Source organism: Sinocyclocheilus grahami, unplaced genomic scaffold (assembly GCF_001515645.1).
Source record: "Sinocyclocheilus grahami isolate Dianchi unplaced genomic scaffold, SAMN03320097.WGS_v1.1 scaffold98.1, whole genome shotgun sequence".
Lineage (NCBI taxonomy): Eukaryota > Metazoa > Chordata > Actinopteri > Cypriniformes > Cyprinidae > Sinocyclocheilus > Sinocyclocheilus grahami.
The window spans coordinates 592448-614297 of NW_015505277.1; the positions used below are offsets into that span (position 1 = coordinate 592448).

General features: G+C 38.7%; 1 protein-coding gene across 3 annotated transcripts in view; it reads left to right on the forward strand.

Moving 5' to 3' along the window:
- Window positions 1-232: 232 nt before the first annotated feature.
- LOC107588019 (rho GTPase-activating protein 21-like) overlaps window positions 233-21850 on the forward strand; it is a 113836-nt gene continuing 92218 nt past the window's right edge. For 2 of the 3 annotated variants that reach the window (XM_016275999.1, XM_016276001.1), the window contains exons 1-2: window positions 233-472; window positions 1649-1851. In XM_016275999.1, the coding sequence (XP_016131485.1) occupies window positions 1780-1851 (72 nt within the window). In that variant the 5' untranslated portion in view covers window positions 233-472; window positions 1649-1779. Of the gene's footprint in view, window positions 473-737; window positions 806-1648; window positions 1852-21850 lie in introns of those variants that run through there. The other variant, XM_016276000.1, reaches the window with a different exon arrangement.

Sequence of the window (21850 nt, forward strand, 5' to 3'; positions counted from 1 at the left end):
TAGTAACCCATCTGTGAGTATTTTGGCGGAGACTATGGTTGCCATAGTAAAGTTTTGTAAGAGCCACCTATCTACAGTGAAGATTCTACAGTGAAGTGAATTGAGAAGTTATTTCTGAACGGTTCAAATGAATCAAAATAAAGAACCGATTCAAAAGAACGAGTCGTTCGCGAATCGAACATCACTAGTATCTGTCGCGCCGCCAACTGGAAGGAACCGAGCTCAAACAGTTCGCACAAATCGTTGATAGAGACGTGCGCTGCGTTCAAAACGCTAGTCATTCTTCGCGTCTGTATGAGCTAGATTCTGTGGGGTTTTCTTTCACTATGAAGCTGCTCATTTGTCTATGGAATACTGTAAATAATCTCTGGTCGATAGATTGAAAGTAACGCGTCGGATATTTGTATATTAATCGCGTGTTTGGCAGAGAAACGATGCATTATGATTCATGGTCATCTAATAACTGGAACAGGTAGGTGTTTTACTGACCCTCTCTGTCATACTATTGTTAGATATTGTTTCCATGTCAGAAATAAAGGAAACATACAGGGAAGTGAAAATGATGGTTTGATGAGCGGAGGATATTCAGATCGAGATGATGGTTTTATGATAGTTTACCACCCACAGTAACAAACACTGCTAGCAAACACTCCTTGTTATTAAATATCCTGCATGTATTCAAAAGGCAGATTTTCAGCTCATGTTAAATCGGGACTAGCTCTACTGATTTAGAAATGTCTCTCAAATACAGATCGCGCCATAGAAACACATGGTGTGCAGAGAACTGGACTCGAAATGAAAAATGGTAGGCATGCCAGATGACAAGCTTCTAAGACACTGAGGCGTTCTAAGCAGATCAAATAATAATTCTGCTTAATTATCTCAATAATATTGCCTGAATATCCGACTATTGCGTATGTTTACTAACCTAAGTTTTGTTTTCTATCCTGCTGTTTTACTACGCTCTATAGTTTGCCATTCTCTACTGTACATTTTCATACTTTGTTGTAAAATTCTACTCTATAGTTGACCTTATTCTATACTATATTTATCTTTGTTTCACCTATTAGTAAACACGGGAAAAGCTTTGAAGACTGTGTTTGCTAAGGGAATAAAAGTAAACACATTCATACTCTGTTCTATCGTGCTCTACTCTAAATTCATTGTTATGCCATTTTGCAAACTTATTCTGAATAATAATAATAAAAAAGTGTTGAACTCTGCTCTACAGCTCCATACTCTACTAATGTAGGGTGACCATACGTGCCATTTTCCCTGGCCAGGATTTCTATATTGCCTAAAATATCTAGGTTTTGGCTTTGTTTGCGTCGGTGTATGACATCAAAATACCTCGAGAGCATTTTGAAAGCATAAGGAACTGTCTGTATGGTATTTTGATGTCATACACCGATCGGTCTGCACACGCAAACAAAGCCAAAACCTAGATATTTTAGGCAATATAGAAATCCTGGCCAGGACGCGTCCTGGGAAAATGGCACGTATGGTCACCCTAACTAATGGGCATTTTGGGACGCCTGTTGGTAACTATTGACTGGGGTAGATCTCCTGTCTTAACAGGGGACAGTGTCACTTATCTTTATTTCTGTCTTACATTGTGTCCTCTTCAGTAACCTTTCTTTGGTCGCAGGATCTTACAGTGGACGGGCATGAAGAGATCGGATGGTGTGGATTAGATTATTGGGAATATATCGCTTTGATTTCTCTCATCTCAATGTTGGGCTCCAGAGGACCTCTGCCTTTGTGCTCTGAAATGAAATAATGGCAACGCATTGGGCTGCATCAAAGCACCAAGATGAGAAGAAAAATCCAACCGGGTCGTCAGTTTTTGAGGTAAATCATTTCGATGCTTTAAGAGAAATGTAGAAGCGCAATTAAAAAGACATTAAGGCCTGCACCATCTACAGCTCATGACAGGACACGTGCTTCAGTCGGACTCTTGTAGTGCAGGCGGGACGTCCATAAACTCAACAGGATGATTAGAACTTTTTTTTTGTTTTTTGTGCATGTTGATTTTATTTTGATTGGTCTGTTCAAACCTTTTTTTCAATGAAGTTCAACAAGAAAAGAAATATATATATATATATTTATCTACTGTGGCAACTACTTACAGGCCGCTGGTATTAATAAATGCTTGTAATGTGAGAAAATTAGACCTTTTTTCAATAAAATAGAATTTTAGAGATGGAGAACACATGGCATAGTATTATCTTGTTAGAAGCAGCCGGTGACTGTTTACACTGAGACGGCAATCATTAAATGAAGTAGCCTATTTATTTTATTTGGCAAGCAAAGCCCTTACTTATCTAATCTCAGTAATGTTGTAAGGCTGCCAATGCATAATGTCACTCTTCAGAATACAAGAGCAGCGTTGGATTTTGCGTGTCCACTCTGACATGTGGCGTTACATCATCACTGAGAACATAACGCCGTGCTGCAAACGCATGCTTGGATTAACCTATCAGTAACGGCAATACCAGTTTGTGTGTGTGTGTGTGTGTGTGTAATCTCCTTAGTAGGCTCAGGGTCTGTGGGTACAGAAGGTTGGTGGGCACAACAGTTTGCAAACACATCAACAGATCACTTATTATGCATCCAGAGGGATTCAGTATTTAAATTCTATGTTTATTTCTTGAACGCAGCCAGTTCTCGAAAGAAATTGTTTACTGTGAAGAAACAGAACGTTGCTTTGAAGGATCAGTGCATTTCTTCAAAAGTGCAATGCATTATTTGGAATTAACAGTGCATTGTTTTGAAGGAACGTGCATTATTTTAAAAGAACAGTGCTTTTTTGCATGTTATATTTTGTGTGGATTCAGCTGTTTGATAAAAAAACATCGCTGATAAGGTCTGAAGTTTAAAGCAGTAGGCTCATTTGAATAATGTCTTCTGAAACTCTTAACAACATTAAAATGATGTTCACACAGAATGTGTTCTTGCATTCAACTGTGATGCATTTCTATTGTTTTTGTATAAGCATACAGTAGATGGAGGCGTTTGACCGTTGTGCTTACTTCGTGGTGCTTAAGTTAAAAATATTTATTTGCATTTCTATACCTTGTGTTTTTCATTCCACTGCCTTGTGTGTCATGTTTTTAAATACAAAAAACACTTCCCTCAGAATCACTAATCGTGATGCTGTTGCACAGTTTTGGGGCTCTGGTTGTCTCAGTCCAGTGCTACCTAGTTATAAAGTTAAACAGTAACTGAAGTTCTCAGCAGGTGCGTGAAAGTCCCCAGCAGACTCATAAAAAAGCTTTTATCCACACCATTAAATAATGCCTTCTTGAGTTAACAGCGTTTGAGCTTCAGTAAGCTTCATTGCACTACCATCAGTACACTATATAGTTTTAAGATTACAGTTTAAACAGTGTGATTTACTATTATAGTTCAGTACACTAATATTTGTAATATTTATGTGTTATACAGACAGTAGCTCTGTATCAAGACCTGGTGAGCTGCCTACATAGCCAGCCTTCTTCTGTGCCAACATCCTAACCATCTTGCATGGAAACTCACAACTGACTGATTCAGACACCCTACATAGACAGCAACTCCTCTAACTAATTGTGAATTAGTAGGATTTGGTCTTAAAAGGAAGCAAAATTATGTTTCATACCTTTTCAGCTTCCCATTGGCAACATGTCTACAATATGCTTCTTTAAAATTCGGTCTTGCTAGACAACCTACTAGGAGAAAATGAAATGCAGTGGCATTATGTCTGTCTAGTCATTCTATATAGTGCCACTCTCAAACCTAAACATTACAGCGTGTAATTGCTTTGTTTATATGCATGAAAGAGTGATGTGGTCCATTATCCACACATTTGGTGTCCCTCATGGTTATTTGTGGGGTCCAATTGTGTTCACGCCTGTGATGAAGCTTGTTTAAATCATTATCACCCTGGAGTCCTCCACTTCCTGTTTAACATGAGTGAAACCAGTGTTCTACTTCAATAACATCACACCCAAGACACACATAAAGATATAGGGTATGTATAGTAATATGCATCAGTTCCTCAGTCATGGAGCTTTCCTTAAGTCCTTCTTTGTAGAGCATGGACAGGTGCAGGACTGTACCTGCTCCGGTCTCTCTTGACACTTATTAAATGCCCCCAGGGGTTTATTGTGCTCGGTGGCCTCAGGTGGGCCCGTTATTCTGTCCCATCTAGGTCTCCATGTCTAATGAGGGCGTCACTCCCTGTCTGTCTCTCTCTCTCTCTTTGTGTCTCCCTCCCTCGGTCTCTCTGCCCCCTGCGAGGACGCTAGCGCCATGGAGGGTAATTAAAGCCCAGCTGCTTTTTGCTTTTACACTTCCACTCCCTCACTCACACACATATGTGACCCTGGACAACAAAACCAGTCATAAGGGTACATTTTGAATGAGATTCATACACCATCTCAGGGTTTGTTACAATATTTGGCCGAGATACAACTATTTGAAAATCTGGAATCTGAGGGTGCAAAAAAATCCAAATATTGAGAAAATCGCATTTAAAGTTGTCCAAATGTAGTTTTTAGCAATGCATATTACTAATCAACAATTACGTTTTGACATATTTACAGTAGGACATTTACAAAATATCTTCATGGAACATGATCTGTACTTAATGTCCTAATTATTTTTGGCATAAAAGAAAAAGCAATAATTTTGACCCATACAATGCATATTTGGCTAATGCTACAAATATATCCCAGCGACTTAAGACTGGTTTTGTGCTCCAGGGTCACATATACTCTGGTGTTCCCCAGATGAGTTTTGAATTCTGTGTCTCTTGTAAAGCTTGTTGAAAAGTAAATCTGACAGTTCAAAAGTTTAGGGTCTGTAAGTCTTTGCATTTATTTGATCAAAATAGTAATAGTGTGAAATATTATTACAATTTAAAACAACTTTTTTTAAGAAAGTCACAGATTAAATTCTGTGATTGCAAAGCTGAGTTGTCATCAGCCATTACTCCAGTCTTCAGTGTCACATGATACTTCAGAAATCATAGTAATATATTAATTTGGTGTTCAGGAAACATTTCCTATTCTTGCTGAAAACAGATGTGCTGCCTAATATTTTTCTGGAAACTGTGATACTTTTTTCAGGATTCTTTGATGAATAGAAAGTTCAAAAGAACTGAATTTAATTAATACAACATTATTGTAACATTATAAAAAATTACATATCAATCAACCACTGTACAATGCAATAACTTGCACCATCTGTAATATATACAGTACATATATTTTTTTTAGCTAAAGTCACCAATACCCTCAACCACATGGCTCTGGAATTTACTGTATCACTCGCGTTTCATGATGCAGTCAATTCCTAAATGAATAAAACCAATCCCCGCCCTCCATTTTCTTCATTTTCAATATCCCATTTCATTCAGTAATACAGTACATCATATTATAGACTTGACTTTAGTGTTTATCTGTGAATCGTTTGCTCAAATCATTAAGCGATTGAGGTTCATGCTTTTGTAGATGTTGTGGAGACGCCCTTAACAAACTCTCCTTTTAGATCTGACCATTGTATCATTGAATCCAATGGACCAAACCATAATCCAATGTTGACCGGGCTGTTTCTGTGTGCCATCTCGGACCAGTGCTTTGAGTTGCCACTTCAGCCCTTCACCCGCTCATTCTATTTCCATATGTATTGATTTCTGTTGTCTGTTCAGGAAAAACAGACGGAGAGAGGGTTAGATGCTATGCCGTAAACACCCACAAAATCACAACCGAGCACAGTATGCACAGAGCAGTTGCCTGTCTTTTCTGCCATTGTGGTTTGGATACTGGTTTCTCTGCCAGGTTTCATTGGTCAACTGGCTTCACGTCGGCATCCTGGACCAGCATGGAAATGTCTTGCTGGTCCAGTCTGGTTCATTCAGCAGGGATTTAGGGAAAGTGCAGTAAGATCTGAAGTCTCTAATCCAATAGATTTCCGTAAACCAAGTGTTCCAGTTCCTGAGCTATGCAACCACTCTAGAGATGGACATTTCTCTCTAAATACCTCACAGAGCTCCAGCCTTTCTTTGGGAAACATCAGAAGTGTCTCATTTAAGGGTTCCCCCGTAGCCACTTATCCGATTCCCAGTTATCAGTCAAACCGTTGGAGTGCTTGTGTCTTGATATGTGCTTCTTTTGTGTATCATCGGAAATAGGAAAATTGTGAACACCCGTTTAATCTGGAATCCCAACCATTGTAGGTTAAAATCACAGTGGTTTAACATTAGGTCCTTTCCTGCAGTATTGCTCCATATTTTTTATGTCATAATGACTAGACAAAGAAAAAAAGCAGCCACCAGAGGAACGTTTGTTGTATAAGTCTGTAGTCAGAAAGGAGACTGATAATCTGGTATAAATTACTCCAGTCTAAATCGCCCCTCTTTCTCATTAACACTGGGTGGAGGGGCAGAGTGAGCATGTTTCTCAGTGGGAATAGTGTTCATTGAGGTAGTGTTGGTCTATATTACACATGCCCAGAGCACATCTGTGTTAAGATGCTGACACCTGCTCTATCTGCAGTGGGTCAAACACATGGATCGCGCTCACACTGTCACACAAACTGTGACTCTTACAGTAGATCATGTTATCTTAAGCTCAGCCCTTTTAAAAGCAATTAGCAAAAAAAGTCAAACTATTTAGTATAGTTATTGTTAAAAGTATCAAATAACTAACTAAATTAATTAATTAATAAACGCAGCTTTTTATACTGTTTGAAGGAGATCTCATTTACATTTTTTAGATCTTTTTTTTTTTGTATTGTTTTACAAGAGGAACAATAACTGTAGTAATTATTATGATATACTGTAAAGTGTTGTTTACTGCGTACATTCGATTTTTACAATGCATCGGCATAAGAAATAGGTTCGACGTTTGTAACTCAGTAATTCTCTCTTCTTCCTCTTCAGTAGGTAACTTAACCAACTCCTGATGAATGAATAACAATATCTTGTTAGCAATATTTTTTTTCCCTACACACAATCTATGGAATGCTGTCTGTTGCATTGAGACTTCCTGTCAGCGAAAGGATGCCACATTCCTCTGTCACTTTCATTTTCATGAGTTTTCATTTGGCCTGCTGAATTTAATCGTGATAGCATCTGAATGCTCTGCATAGCTTTAGCATTCATGTCCTGACCACAGCCGTCACCGTACATTAGAATTGTACGCCTGTGCATGTTTCACACATAGTTTTTGTCAGAATCATTACCAGATTATTTTGTTATTTCAATGACTCCGTTTTTTGTGTTTGTATCTACATCTGCATGGACACTTTCAGATTTGAAGTAGGAAATCTCAGTCTTTTCTGTTGGTTTAATGAACTTGGACTGTGATTTTGCCAAGAAGTATATGTTGTTGGAGCAAGATTATAATCAACTATTTAAATTTTAGGGATAGTGGAAGGGTTTGAATTAGGGCTGGGGTCAGGCTTGAACTAATTTTAGGGGATACTAATGCTTTGGCAGTAGCCTTGAATTCAGAATGCATGCCTGCAGTCTGTTCACATAGTGTTGGGGGCATATGCTTCCAAAAGGGCAACAGCTAGTTGAAAATGCTGGTTCCAATCTGATTGGCTGGTTTCTGCACAATATCTGCGAGTCAGTTGAAGCAGTCTACCTGGAAACAAAAATTGTGTATAAAGATTCTGGGCTGGACTAAAATTTGATTGGGCAGTAGATTTGCTGAAGTTTGCCTGATCTTCTAAGTGGCTGGTTTTGGAGAAAATACGCTAAAAAGTAAACCAAACATATGAACAAAAGTCTTGGGGGTTAAGATTAGAACTGGTTGTTTGACAGCCAGTACCAACAAAATATGTTGATCAAGAAATGTGTCACAATCACTTACTGCAGATAACCAGAATTTCCCAAAGTAATGACTCCAGTGGCATAGTGTTTATAGGCTCTCAGTTTTTATGTCTTCTCAGGACACATTAATAGCTGTATCTCATAAGCTGAATTGTTTTCCATCTGAACTCAAGAGTCATGTGATAAGTTTGTGTCGCACCAGTCAGTGCCTGAATGGCCCACCCACACATCATGTGTGTTTTTTTTTTATCTAGAGATTTAGCAGCCCATCATTGATTTGTTCTTTTGATGTGCGCAGTGACAGAGCGAGAGCTTCACTACCGGTATTGATTTCATCTGATTGGCCCCTGGGCTGGTTGGAATGGGTCAGAATATGAGGTTGTGAACCCTGGACTTATTCATTCACTGTAAAGGGGGAAATCCGCAGTTCATTAATGAAAGAACTGTGAGGGTCGATCTATTGGTCTTTTTAGGGATCTGGCAATGATTTGCAATACAATGAGATTGGAATTGACTGTGTTTAGTTACTTGATTGTTCATCTGCCTGTTATATCACCTCCAAGAAGGTTGCAACACTTTGGGGTATGTTTCAATGTTTGTGCTGGTTCTCGCAGTGCCTAGAGGAAACACTGTACCCAAGGGATGGAGGTTTTTGAGTGTGCTAGAACGATGTGTTTCTCCAGCATGTGTTTATACAGCACTACGGATGAGGCCCTGGTGTTCCAAGTCTGCACATTGGGAGTTTGGCCCAACTGACCTGCACAACACGAGTGTGTATATAGCCCTGACCTGCCCTGAGATCCTTCATGTGTGGCTTCATCAATCTGCTCCACATCTTCATGTAATCTTCCCCATCTACGCTTTGAATTTCATGTTGCTGCAGCCTTTTATTGCAATCCAGCATAAATTTTATGCAGAGCCAAGAATAACCGAACACAGTTGTCGGCCTCTGGTGCATTGCTCTTGTTTAACTCGCTCAGGTTTGACCTAGTATCCCAAAGCTTCTCTGAGAAAAAAAAGCCCTCTCCATGGTAGTGCCTGTCTACTGAACCTGTCCTTCTAAACAGCATCTAATCAGCACTCTTCATTTAGCTTCAGACTCTGATGTGGTTCTGGCTGCCAACTCTCTCTGTCTGATTGACAGTTGGCATTTGGATGTTATTAAAATTGCATGTGTGGAACCAATCTGCTGACAGTTGGATTCCTTTTGTGGTCGGTGCATTTCTGAGCCAAGATCTGCAAAATCCAGCCAGATTCACCTTGGGACTGCTTTGCTATACTAGTACTTCGGCTATAACAGATATAATGTTTACAGTATCATTGCATATCTGTCAGATGTGTAGATGCCCCTTCATCATAGCGTTTTGCAACCATGTGTTCCTAAGAAGCAACACCTGCTCTATCTGCAGTGGGTCAAACACATGGATCGCGCTCACACTGTCACACAAACTGTGACTCTTACAGTAGATCATGTTATCTTAAGCTCAGCCCTTTTAAAAGCAATTAGCAAAAAAAGTCAAACTATTTAGTATAGTTATTGTTAAAAGTATCAAATAACTAACTAAATTAATTAATTAATAAACGCAGCTTTTTATACTGTTTGAAGGAGATCTCATTTACATTTTTTAGATCTTTTTTTTTTTGTATTGTTTTACAAGAGGAACAATAACTGTAGTAATTATTATGATATACTGTAAAGTGTTGTTTACTGCGTACATTCGATTTTTACAATGCATCGGCATAAGAAATAGGTTCGACGTTTGTAACTCAGTAATTCTCTCTTCTTCCTCTTCAGTAGGTAACTTAACCAACTCCTGATGAATGAATAACAATATCTTGTTAGCAATATTTTTTTTCCCTACACACAATCTATGGAATGCTGTCTGTTGCATTGAGACTTCCTGTCAGCGAAAGGATGCCACATTCCTCTGTCACTTTCATTTTCATGAGTTTTCATTTGGCCTGCTGAATTTAATCGTGATAGCATCTGAATGCTCTGCATAGCTTTAGCATTCATGTCCTGACCACAGCCGTCACCGTACATTAGAATTGTTCGCCTGTGCATGTTTCACACATAGTTTTTGTCAGAATCATTACCAGATTATTTTGTTATTTCAATGACTCCGTTTTTTGTGTTTGTATCTACATCTGCATGGACACTTTCAGATTTGAAGTAGGAAATCTCAGTCTTTTCTGTTGGTTTAATGAACTTGGACTGTGATTTTGCCAAGAAGTATATGTTGTTGGAGCAAGATTATAATCAACTATTTAAATTTTAGGGATAGTGGAAGGGTTTGAATTAGGGCTGGGGTCAGGCTTGAACTAATTTTAGGGGATACTAATGCTTTGGCAGTAGCCTTGAATTCAGAATACATGCCTGCAGTCTGTTCACATAGTGTTGGGGGCATATGCTTCCAAAAGGGCAACAGCTAGTTGAAAATGCTGGTTCCAATCTGATTGGCTGGTTTCTGCACAATATCTGCGAGTCAGTTGAAGCAGTCTACCTGGAAACAAAAATTGTGTATAAAGATTCTGGGCTGGACTAAAATTTGATTGGGCAGATTGGGCAGTAGATTTGCTGAAGTTTGCCTGATCTTCTAAGTGGCTGGTTTTGGAGAAAATACGCTAAAAAGTAAACCAAACATATGAACAAAAGTCTTGGGGGTTAAGATTAGAACTGGTTGTTTGACAGCCAGTACCAACAAAATATGTTGATCAAGAAATGTGTCACAATCACTTACTGCAGATAACCAGAATTTCCCAAAGTAATGACTCCAGTGGCATAGTGTTTATAGGCTCTCAGTTTTTATGTCTTCTCAGGACACATTAATAGCTGTATCTCATAAGCTGAATTGTTTTCCATCTGAACTCAAGAGTCATGTGATAAGTTTGTGTCGCACCAGTCAGTGCCTGAATGGCCCACCCACACATCATGTGTGTTTTTTTTTTATCTAGAGATTTAGCAGCCCATCATTGATTTGTTCTTTTGATGTGCGCAGTGACAGAGCGAGAGCTTCACTACCGGTATTGATTTCATCTGATTGGCCCCTGGGCTGGTTGGAATGGGTCAGAATATGAGGTTGTGGACCTTGGACTTATCCATTCACTGTAAAGGGGGAGATTCGCAGTTCATTAATGAAAGAACTGCGAGGGTCGATCTATTGGTCTTTTTAGGGATCTGGCAATGATTTGCAATACAATGAGATTGGAATTGACTGTGTTTAGTTACTTGATTGTTCATCTGCCTGTTATATCACCTCCAAGAAGGTTGCAACACTTTGGGGTATGTTTCAATGTTTGTGCTGGTTCTCGCAGTGCCTAGAGGAAACACTGTACCCAAGGGATGGAGGTTTTTGAGTGTGCTAGAACGATGTGTTTCTCCAGCATGTGTTTATACAGCACTACGGATGAGGCCCTGGTGTTCCAAGTCTGCACATTGGGAGTTTGGCCCAACTGACCTGCACAACACGAGTGTGTATATAGCCCTGACCTGCCCTGAGATCCTTCATGTGTGGCTTCATCAATCTGCTCCACATCTTCATGTAATCTTCCCCATCTACGCTTTGAATTTCATGTTGCTGCAGCCTTTTATTGCAATCCAGCATAAATTTTATGCAGAGCCAAGAATAACCGAACACAGTTGTCGGCCTCTGGTGCATTGCTCTTGTTTAACTCGCTCAGGTTTGACCTAGTATCCCAAAGCTTCTCTGAGAAAAAAAAGCCCTCTCCATGGTAGTGCCTGTCTACTGAACCTGTCCTTCTAAACAGCATCTAATCAGCACTCTTCATTTAGCTTCAGACTCTGATGTGGTTCTGGCTGCCAACTCTCTCTGTCTGATTGACAGTTGGCATTTGGATGTTATTAAAATTGCATGTGTGGAACCAATCTGCTGACAGTTGGATTCCTTTTGTGGTCGGTGCATTTCTGAGCCAAGATCTGCAAAATCCAGCCAGATTCACCTTGGGACTGCTTTGCTATACTAGTACTTCGGCTATAACAGATATAATGTTTACAGTATCATTGCATATCTGTCAGATGTGTAGATGCCCCTTCATCATAGCGTTTTGCAACCATGTGTTCCTAAGAAGCAACATCCTCAAGATTCATACAAGATAAAGTAACTACTGTAGATGTATACATTATAAGAAAAATGTGAGTTGTCTTTGCCTATGTAATACTTCCTTCCACGATGCAAAGGTGCATGTGCTAAAGGCAAGGGTGTCCAATCATGCTCAATTAATCATACTCAATTAAACATACCTGTAGGGCTGTACAAAAAATCGAATGCGATTTTCATGCTCATCTCGTCAGTAAAGCCGGTTCTGTGATTAGTAGTAAATCTCCAGCACGTGCTTTCAGATGGAGCGGCATTTAATACACAGAGCATTTAATACACATGAAAATCGCATTCGATATTTTGCACAGCCCTACATACTAGGCTTGCCACAGTAGACGGTGCTGACGGTGATACTGGTGTTAAGCCGTTACACCAGTTACGTCACTTGCCCATCGTGGCACCAACCCCCACTGTCGTTTTTTATAGTAATAAAAATCATTTAGTTCAGTAAAAGAACAGACACTACAATTAAAAACTGAACGTGGCTGCTCAATGCAGCGTGCCAAACGACAGTCGCATCACAGATCAGATATCATTTATCCAGTGAGGAGAGTGAGTCGAGCTGACTGATAAGAAGAGTGGGGTGAGACAGACAAGACAATCGCGTATGATTTAGTTTTAGGTGATTTTGGAAGTTTTTTTAAACATTAGTTTCTTATTTAATTGGTTCCACATTGTTTGCTGATTTTTACTTTATTTAAACTTTGTGTCATTTATTCATATTTTTTTACATCAAGGTGTATGCCGTGCCTCCAAGCTTTCTTACTCGTTTTGCTAATAAACGTTCTACGTTTCTTATTTATTTGGTTATATATTATACATATTTACTTAGCCTATTTCCAGTTTTGTATAGGCTACCTATTTAAACTTTATGTAAGTTATTTGCTATTTTATATTAGGCATAGCCTGCCCTATAGCATGGTGTATTTGTTTTGTTAATAAAAGTTCTATGTTTTATATATAGGCTAAAGTGAGTTTGACGTTGTATTTTGTTGTTGCATTCAAGCAATTGACACCGACCTGCTGCTAATTCGAAAGTGAAAGTAAAATGCGCACGGCACTTTTAAGGTATTTAAAAGCGAAGGAAAGTGAGGAAAAGAGGGAAAATTCAAACGAACTAAAAACGAACAATTGCTTTACGCCGCCATTTCAAAGTGAAAGTAAAATGCACGCACTGCTTTTACAAGCTATTTAAAAGTGAAGGAAAGCGAGGAAAAGAGGGAACGCCCACGGTGATACCGGTATTACCGGTGTTGTCACACGTCGATTAACCGATGGGAAAATTTCCTCACCGTCACAACCCTACTACATACCTGCTTACTAGAGATTTCGGACAAGTTGGTTGGGGCAAGTTGGAGCTAAACTCTCCAGGACATTGGCCATCCAGGAGCTGTGCTAGGTTGTCCTGATTGGTTGTCAGTGCATTGCTAGAGTATTCTGTCTATTAGAGTGTTTGCCACAAAATTGCTAGGTGGTTGCAATGGGGGTTTTTTTTGTGTGTGGTTGCTCTGTGGTTATTTACCGACCCAATTCCCCACAAGAAAATAATTGGATCTCTCCTTCTAAATCTAAAAGTTTTTTTTTCTTATGGCATATGTTCTAATCCCTAACCCCAAGTGCTGTATGGGTATTAATTATAGTGATGCTTGCTTTAGCAAACATTCGTAAACACCAATATTAAAATTGCACTGAGTCGCACATGTTGTACGCAGTTCAGCCCACTCCATCCTGAAAGCATCTTCACACACTTGCCGTAATCCCGTGACATGTTCTATGACGCAAATCTCCTGTTTTGTTTCAACCCCATTCATCTGTTTCTGCAATGCGTGAGAGGATTGCAGTGTTTCTTTGCAGTAGGGTATTTAGTTCCCCAGGATGTGATTTGTCTTTTGCAGTCCCGTCTCTCCCATCCAGGGGTTAAGCCTGCTGCAGCAGTGCTACCTGACTCAGCACTGCAAGAGACGAACAGATGGAGTGATCGAGTCGTAGAGCGAAGAGGGAGAGACTGATTACTCTTAAATACTAAGCACCAGAGGGGAAACAAGCCTTCTACCTGGTGTCATCACCTTTCTCTTATTTGGAGATCTCTCTTTGGAGTTGCGGGCGTCTTGGTGGATTTCTTGTGTTTTGGTGTTCATATGCATTATTAAGCCAGCACTAATGAGCTGTGGAAAGGATGCGGTTAGCTGATGGAGTGCCTGCTGGGCACACAGATGGGCTAAGATGCGACGCTCTCACTTCCTCACGCCCCCCATCACCTTTGTGCCAGGAGCAGGCTCCAAGGGATCAACCGGAGAGCCCGGTGATAAAAGATCTTGGGGCACAGGTGGGCGCAGGGGTACTGTCTGAGTCAGGACTAATGACATGGCTCATCTAAGAGTTCTGGACTGCATGGCCAGCCACAAATGGAGTCGGATATGTGACCTTTACTGTGCGTTTAACAGTCAGGTCTGTGCAGCTTTTCTCCATCTCTACTTCAGTGTGCATGAAATACATTTTAGCGTGCATGTCTTTTTAAAATGCACAGTATCTCCCGCCAAAGAGTCGCATTGTTCTGCAGAAATTCATAGTTTCTTTTTCTGACCCTGGCAGCCCTCTCTATGTTTTATCTCATGGAAATGCTTGTCTGATACCAAGAATAACTTGGTGTATTCCTGCAGTGTGGGAATGCAGAAGTGGTTACATAGGGATGTCTGATTTCACAGAGCACTCGTGACTGATCCCTGGTGTTTTGTAGATTTAAAACAAAATGCAATTTATTTTTGATCTGTTTATTTTCCATTCAGGTGAATGTTTTTATCATGTGCACTTGGTAGGGTTGGCTCAATGTCAAAAAATAAATATATAAAACCTTCAGAAATCAGATATTTTCCCTGAAATGTTTAGACTGCCAATAAAATGGCTGTTATCAGTGTATTTTTCAGTTACTTAAAAAAAGAAAAGAAAATCAGCAATCTGTATAAAGTGCGTACTGCTTTAGAATTTTTTCATTAATGAGAGTCAGAGCATAATACATGCACTACTCACTGACTCTTGTATTTTGTTTGTTTATAATATTGAATTATATTTTGTATAATGTGAGTTAAAAAGAGCACATTTATAGTTTGATGTTGATAAAGGGGTACTTGCGGAAACAAATAAAAAGCCTCATAAAACTGTTTTAACATTGCTGACTTGATGCATATTAAACTAGAAGACTAATATAAATATGCATAATATATTTGCATAATATATCATATAACAATAGCTTAGTAGTATGAGCTTCTTAATATAAAATGTGCCATTTTATACAGTCCTTGCATGCACTTTTCTGCTGTAGTGTTGTCACGGTACCAAAATTTCAGTATTCGGTACCAATACCAGTGAAAATCAACGGTTCTCGGTACCAATATCGGTACCAAAGCAAAACATGCTAATTAAAAATTTTGACTACTTTCATTTAATCCAAAATGTGTACATATTTCATTTTAAAGGGCTTTTGAAAACCTAGAGCTATTCAGCCAAGAATAACAACTAAGTTAGCTAAAACAAAAAACACAGAACTTCTGACTGATATGACACAAACAATGTTAACCATTTGTACATTCTCTAACACACATATTTTAGATTCACAATTCATTTAAAAGCTTCTGGTGTGTAAAAATAGTAAATATCATCATGTCCTCCTGTTTTTTTTTTACCCTAATAAAAGTTATAAAAGCATTAAATAGTTAAAAGAAACTTCATTCATATGCGCATTATATTAGCATTAGCCGCGCTTATGCTAACAATTAACTACTCTAATAACAGCGTTCATTGGCATTCAAATTAAAATATTGAATAATATGCAGTGTTTCCCCCAGAACGTGCACTCTATTTGTGGCGGCACATATATGCAAATTAATTTTCTGCCAGTAGGAGGCACTTGTAGAGCGCGAGAGATCAGGTTTCCCGGTAACGCTGTACACAAAGCAGTGCTCAGCTCACAAATGCTGCTCAGGCATTATAGTAGGGATGGGCGATACCCCTTATTTTGTTTTTGATACGATACCGATATTTTTCAAGGCAGTATCGTCGATATCGATACCGATTCGATACTTCTGCACTAAACTTTTAAATTATGAAATGTATTAAATTATTAAATTACTAAGAGTAAAATGGATAATGAAAACCACTTAACTTTGTTTAAAACGCATTTTAACCTGTTTAATCCCACATTTTTCCCAGACATGAAAATATCCAAATGATGCATCATTAGTAACCCTTTGAAATAATAATTTTATTTTGTTTGTTTTTTTTTGGAAAAGTGTGTGAAAAAATTTATTTTATGCTCAGTCACAATTGTAACTGGTGGGATAATGTGTATACTGAATTAACATATTTCTGCAGTCATAACATTTTTTATATATTTTAGCCCAGCTATTTTAAATCGTTTGATCACATTCTAGGGTTACTATTATGCATATAAAACCCTTATACAGCATTGATAGGAATACTGAGATCAAATACAAAAAAATACAACCATCAACGTATTTCAAACATATATCATCACATTTTTATATTAGTGCTACCAGTATTACAACATTAATATTCTAACTTATTTGTAACATTTGAACTTTTGATTTAGTGCTGTACTGCCACTAGGGACTGCCAGTGAATGGCTGTTACATGCATAAAATGCAACCTTTTTATTCTGACAGTGTATGTTTGGTGTGTTTCCTCATTTTGATGTCGCCACGTCTCTGTGCTTTTATGAAGAGAGCGCATCTGCGCACCTTTCGGATAGTGCATCAAGAACCGGGTTGACCGGGTACTTGGTACACCGGTACTTAAAAAAACCTGGTACCGTAACGGTTGTTAATTTTTTTTGTACCGACTTGGTACCGAAGGACAACACTAGTCTGCTGTAAGTTGCTTATAATCGATAACAATGCTTTTTACACTCCTAAAAAGCAGCACATTATCATTCATTACTGACATATCAAATAAATGGTTGGTATTGTACACATTTTATACTTCAGTCCCTTCTTTGGCACTAGTAAAACGCAAAACCCTAGCACACAGCTGGTGCAGCTTTCTTGTATGTGTATGTGTGTGTGTGCATATATCTCTGGCTTCTTTTCAAAGTTCATTTGACACGCAACTCATAGACAGACAAGTGAGAGACTGTAATCATTGTCCAACTCTGTCTTTCTGTGTGATCTGAGACGTGGGCCGTGCTGTGTCGACTCTAACTCAGCAGTGCCTTCTTACTTTGCCCCTTGAACTAATTTAATTTTAGCTCTGCTGAAACGGTTTGTAAGCATGCAGGACTGACGGGCCTCTGTTTGGAGCCGTGAACACAGTCTTTGTGCTAAAGCCTGTGGTATGATATTCAGTATTCACACTCCAGCACCTGGTCATCTGGTGGAAAAAGTGACCGTCCCACGCTGGGTAAATCCTTAACCTTCCAGAAGGGCCAAAATCTGTTAGAAGAGTGTCCCGTTGGGTTGTTTTTGTCTTAACTTAGTTCATTGTGGTTAAATGAGCATGTCTGCTAGTCTCATCATTACGACGACCGATCGTATCCCTCATAAAGCGTATTAATAATTCATAGCGGCCCAGCAGAGAAGATCCCAATTATATTGGTCTTTGGGAGCATCTGTGGAGGCCCAGGGGACCCTAATTGGCCCACCTGCTCCGCTGAGGGTGAGGAGCTCCGGCTCTTTGTGTGACTGCGGCCCCAGCTCACACTCGCATCACACCCGCCCAGACAATACACCCTGGAGAAATGTATAGAGCATGTGAAGAGGATCTGAAGGGAATTAAAGCATTAGCGAGAGACTCCAGACTGAGCTGGTTTACTTTCACTTGGGCTGTATGTCTGTACTAATGATACTGCCTGTGGGCTTCACCCTCTGTACTTTTGAGATCAGTCTTGCTTCTGGCTTCTCGCCCATTCACAGACTGTCTGATGCACATTGCATGCGGTACTAGGTAGTAACTAACTAAGAATAGCAATGCTACTAACTTAACTGCATTTCTCAGTAGTGTGACTGTAGACTGTACATTGCTGTTTTTATAATACTGTATAGGGCTGCAACTAACGATTATTTTGATAATCGATTAGTTGGTCGATTATTTTTTCAATTAATCGGTTTAAAAAAATATTTTTTTATTGACAAAAAACTGAACGTTTTTGCGCTGAGGACGCATTCGCATCATCTGCCAAAGAGCCAGGGCAAGCCATTACGCTAATGCATTAGCTTAAAGCTTAAAATAAAGAATTCTCATGTTTTGGGCAGCTTGGATCACGTAACTCTCCCGCAGTATCTCATTCTGTTTCCTCTACTATTTTTAGATGCATTTTGTCCATAAAAATATGTAATTCAGTGCTGTAATTTGACGCGACCGGCTGAAGTTGGACGTGCACTGTGGGCAGACCCGACTAATCGGAATCGTTGTCGATGATTTTCATAATCGATAATAACCGATTGAATCGATTAGTTGTTGCAGCCCTAATACTGTATTGCACTCAGCTTTTTAGCAGAGTGGACTGAGGTAATAATCAAACACACTTAGCTATCCTGCATCTGAATATGCCTACTTCCCGACTATATAGTAAAACAGTTCATGAAATGAGTAGTATGTCCAAATTAATAGTATTCATAAAACAGTAGACAGAAGTACCCTGATGACCTACTACTTCTGACGAGTTTCTGAAGAGCACATCTCTGATGACACTTTGCTATCCCATGAGGCCATTGGAGAGATTTGTGAAGGGCAGTGAAGCGACACAACTGACTCCTATGTAAGTAACATGACAATGACAACATTAAAATGAGCATTCCTTCATTTTAATGAATCAATTCAATCAGATTGTTAATTTAGATTGGTAATTTATATACTGGTTCAAAAGGAATGATTCTGTTCAGTTCCCATGTTCAATCCTCCTTGGTATTTTTTCTTTTTAGTAATGTATAAATGAATTTGATCAAATTTTTACAATAATTTTACATGATAATATAATATTTGCTTGTCATCAGTATGCTTTTGACTCGCTTATGTAAATGTTGTTTCAGTTTTATTAGTGAAATTAAGCATACATAATGATGTTAGTATAATTGAAGACTATTTTATGTAAATTGATGAATTCAATAAAATATGACAGTTAAGAAAGAATGGTTTTACGCATAATTTACACAGAAATTGAAACATGAATGAGGCCTAGTGTACTTTGTACCTTCTGCTGTGAGGTTGCATGCCTTCAATATATTTTGTATGACTTTTTTTGCAGTGAATTGGCTCATGCTGCCCAGTATCAGTTTGGTATTGGTGCATTTTATGAGTGCAATATCAGACTAATATAATTGGCATTGGTGCTTATCTAACTATACATTTTCATGCTACCCATGAGCATTTCCAAAGAAGGGTTAGTCACTGGAAGATGCTTAAACAGTCCATTCATGTTCGAATACCCTCCAATGTGGCTGAATTAAAACAATTCTGCAAAGAAGAGTGGGCCAAAATTCTTCCACAGCGATGTGAAAGACTCAGTGCCAATTATCGCAAACACTTGATTGCAGTTGTTAATGCAAAGCGTGGCACAACCAGTTATTAGATTTAGGGGGCACTTACTGTTTCACGTAGGGCCAGGCAGGTTTGGACAGCTTTTTTCCCTTAATAAAATAAATAATCATTTAAAAACTGCGTTTTGTATTTACTTGCATTATCTTTGTGTAATATTAAAATTTGTTTGATGATCTGAATCTTTTAAGTGTGACAAATATGCAAAAAAATAAAAAAACAGGAAGGGGGCCAGCACTTTTTCACACCACTGTAAGCTACATTCACTGTTAGCAAAACAAAGTTGAGCAGTTGAGTTTAACTTTATGCGAATGAGTAGTATCTAACCGATGTATTGGCTAAAATTTGGCATATTTAAGACTTTAAAAACGATCTGTTACAAGTAGAAAGACTTGTTGCAGTTGGAGTGCCTACTGTAACCAACAATACATGAACTGGGCAACATGTGAATCATGTTTTCTGTATAGAAGTGTCTGTACAGTAAGTTAGTCCTGATGCTTTTACTCATATTGACACTATACAGCACAGTACATTACCATATGCAGTGAAAATCAATATGTGTTAATGCAGCACAAATACTTTGTCCATATGTTGTGCCAGTACTATCATGACATGGAACTGCTGCCTCCAAAAATACATCCTAAAACACTGCACTTATAAAAAGTTGGTACAGTGGAAAATACCATGGTACAGTGATGGCTTCAGTTGGCAATGTCACTTGGGCTATACTATAAAATCAAATATTGCAACAAGCTTTATATAGTAATGAAACTGTGATGCATCACAATATACATACATTATAATGCATATCGTATCATGAGGAACTGGTGATACACAACCCTAGATACAATGATATTTTGATATACACCATGGTGCTTAATGATTTCCATATTTATTACAGATTTACACATACTTCACCATGCATACTTCAAAGAATTCCATTGGTACATGTCCAGTTGATATAATCGTGCAAACCATGTAAAAACAACACTAGGTAAATGACTGAGTCAAAATGAATCAGTGTTTTCTAATTAAAACATGAGTGACATTAATTCTGGAAATGCACTTGTTTTCTGTTCCTCTGGGGTGTGTGTTCCTTTACTGTGTGCTGTTATCCGGGGTTTAACATGCTCTGAATGTGAAACAGGAGAGAGCGAGTATGTGAGACGTCTTCTGTGAAATGACACAGGTCTTTTGGTGCAATGCAGGCAGGAGGAGGCGGAGCTAGAGGAGTCATCAGAGGGGCAGGTTCAGGGTGGGAGGGGTTGTTTTATGACTGTGTTCCTCAAACCCCACCCCCACCCATTTATGAAGCACAAATCTCACGCACATGCATTTATACCAAATCACTCTCTCTTAACGTACACATCACAACCATAGGTCAAAGAGGAGGCGGTTACCATGGCAACAGTGTGTGGTAATGTAACATGCAGAATGAAGGGCAGAGAATCAGAGCATCAGGGATGTATCACTGTAACTCCACCCACTCCACCTGCAATGGAGGGAAACCACACAACAGAACACACAGCATAGGCTATACTGCAGCCATATGTGTCATTTCGATTAAATACACTGACAAAATATATATTTTTTTAAATCAGATTTAAAGTAAAAATAATGTTAATTTGTGAAATATTACTACAAAGTAAAATGAAACTGTTATATATATATATACATATATATATATATATATGTATATGTATATATATGTGTGTGTGTGTGTGTGTTTGTGTATATAGCTTTCTTAGCTTAAATTCTTTTCTTTTTTTTTTAGCCAAAAGGCTTTTTTTTTTTAGCTGTCGCACTGTTAAGTGTTGACATTTCCGCTATTAATTTTTTTCTTAGTGGTCCATCTCTTCCTTCGGTTTCTGAAGGCTGTTTAAAGAGTTGGTATTATTATATTATCGTCATTATAAAGTTCAGAGACACCTTATTACCATGGTTTTCAAAAGCATATTCTTATGGTAATGCCATGGTACTTTCTGTAAGAGAAAAAATCTGGTAAAGCTGACAAGCCTGATTATGTTTTATAAATGGCATGTTTTTGCTTTGATTGGGTGTCTGTTTTGCTCCCAGTGAGTCTCTCTGCAATAAAGCTGCTGTTAATGTAACATGTGCTGAGCACTGAAGTTTGTTCAACTCATCAAAAGCGTGCAACATGGAAGATATGAAGCTGGTTTTATTTCAAAAACAGACTTTATGGCTCATTGAAAATATGTCAATTGCTTGGTGATCTCGTATTGATATAAGATGGGTTGACAGCGTGTTTTTGGTTTTGAGTGCGGTTAGCAGGCCTCATCCATGTGTTAGTGAGTGATCTGTGCTTCTTTCATTTGAGAGAGCACATGCATGCCAGAGATGAGTTCTC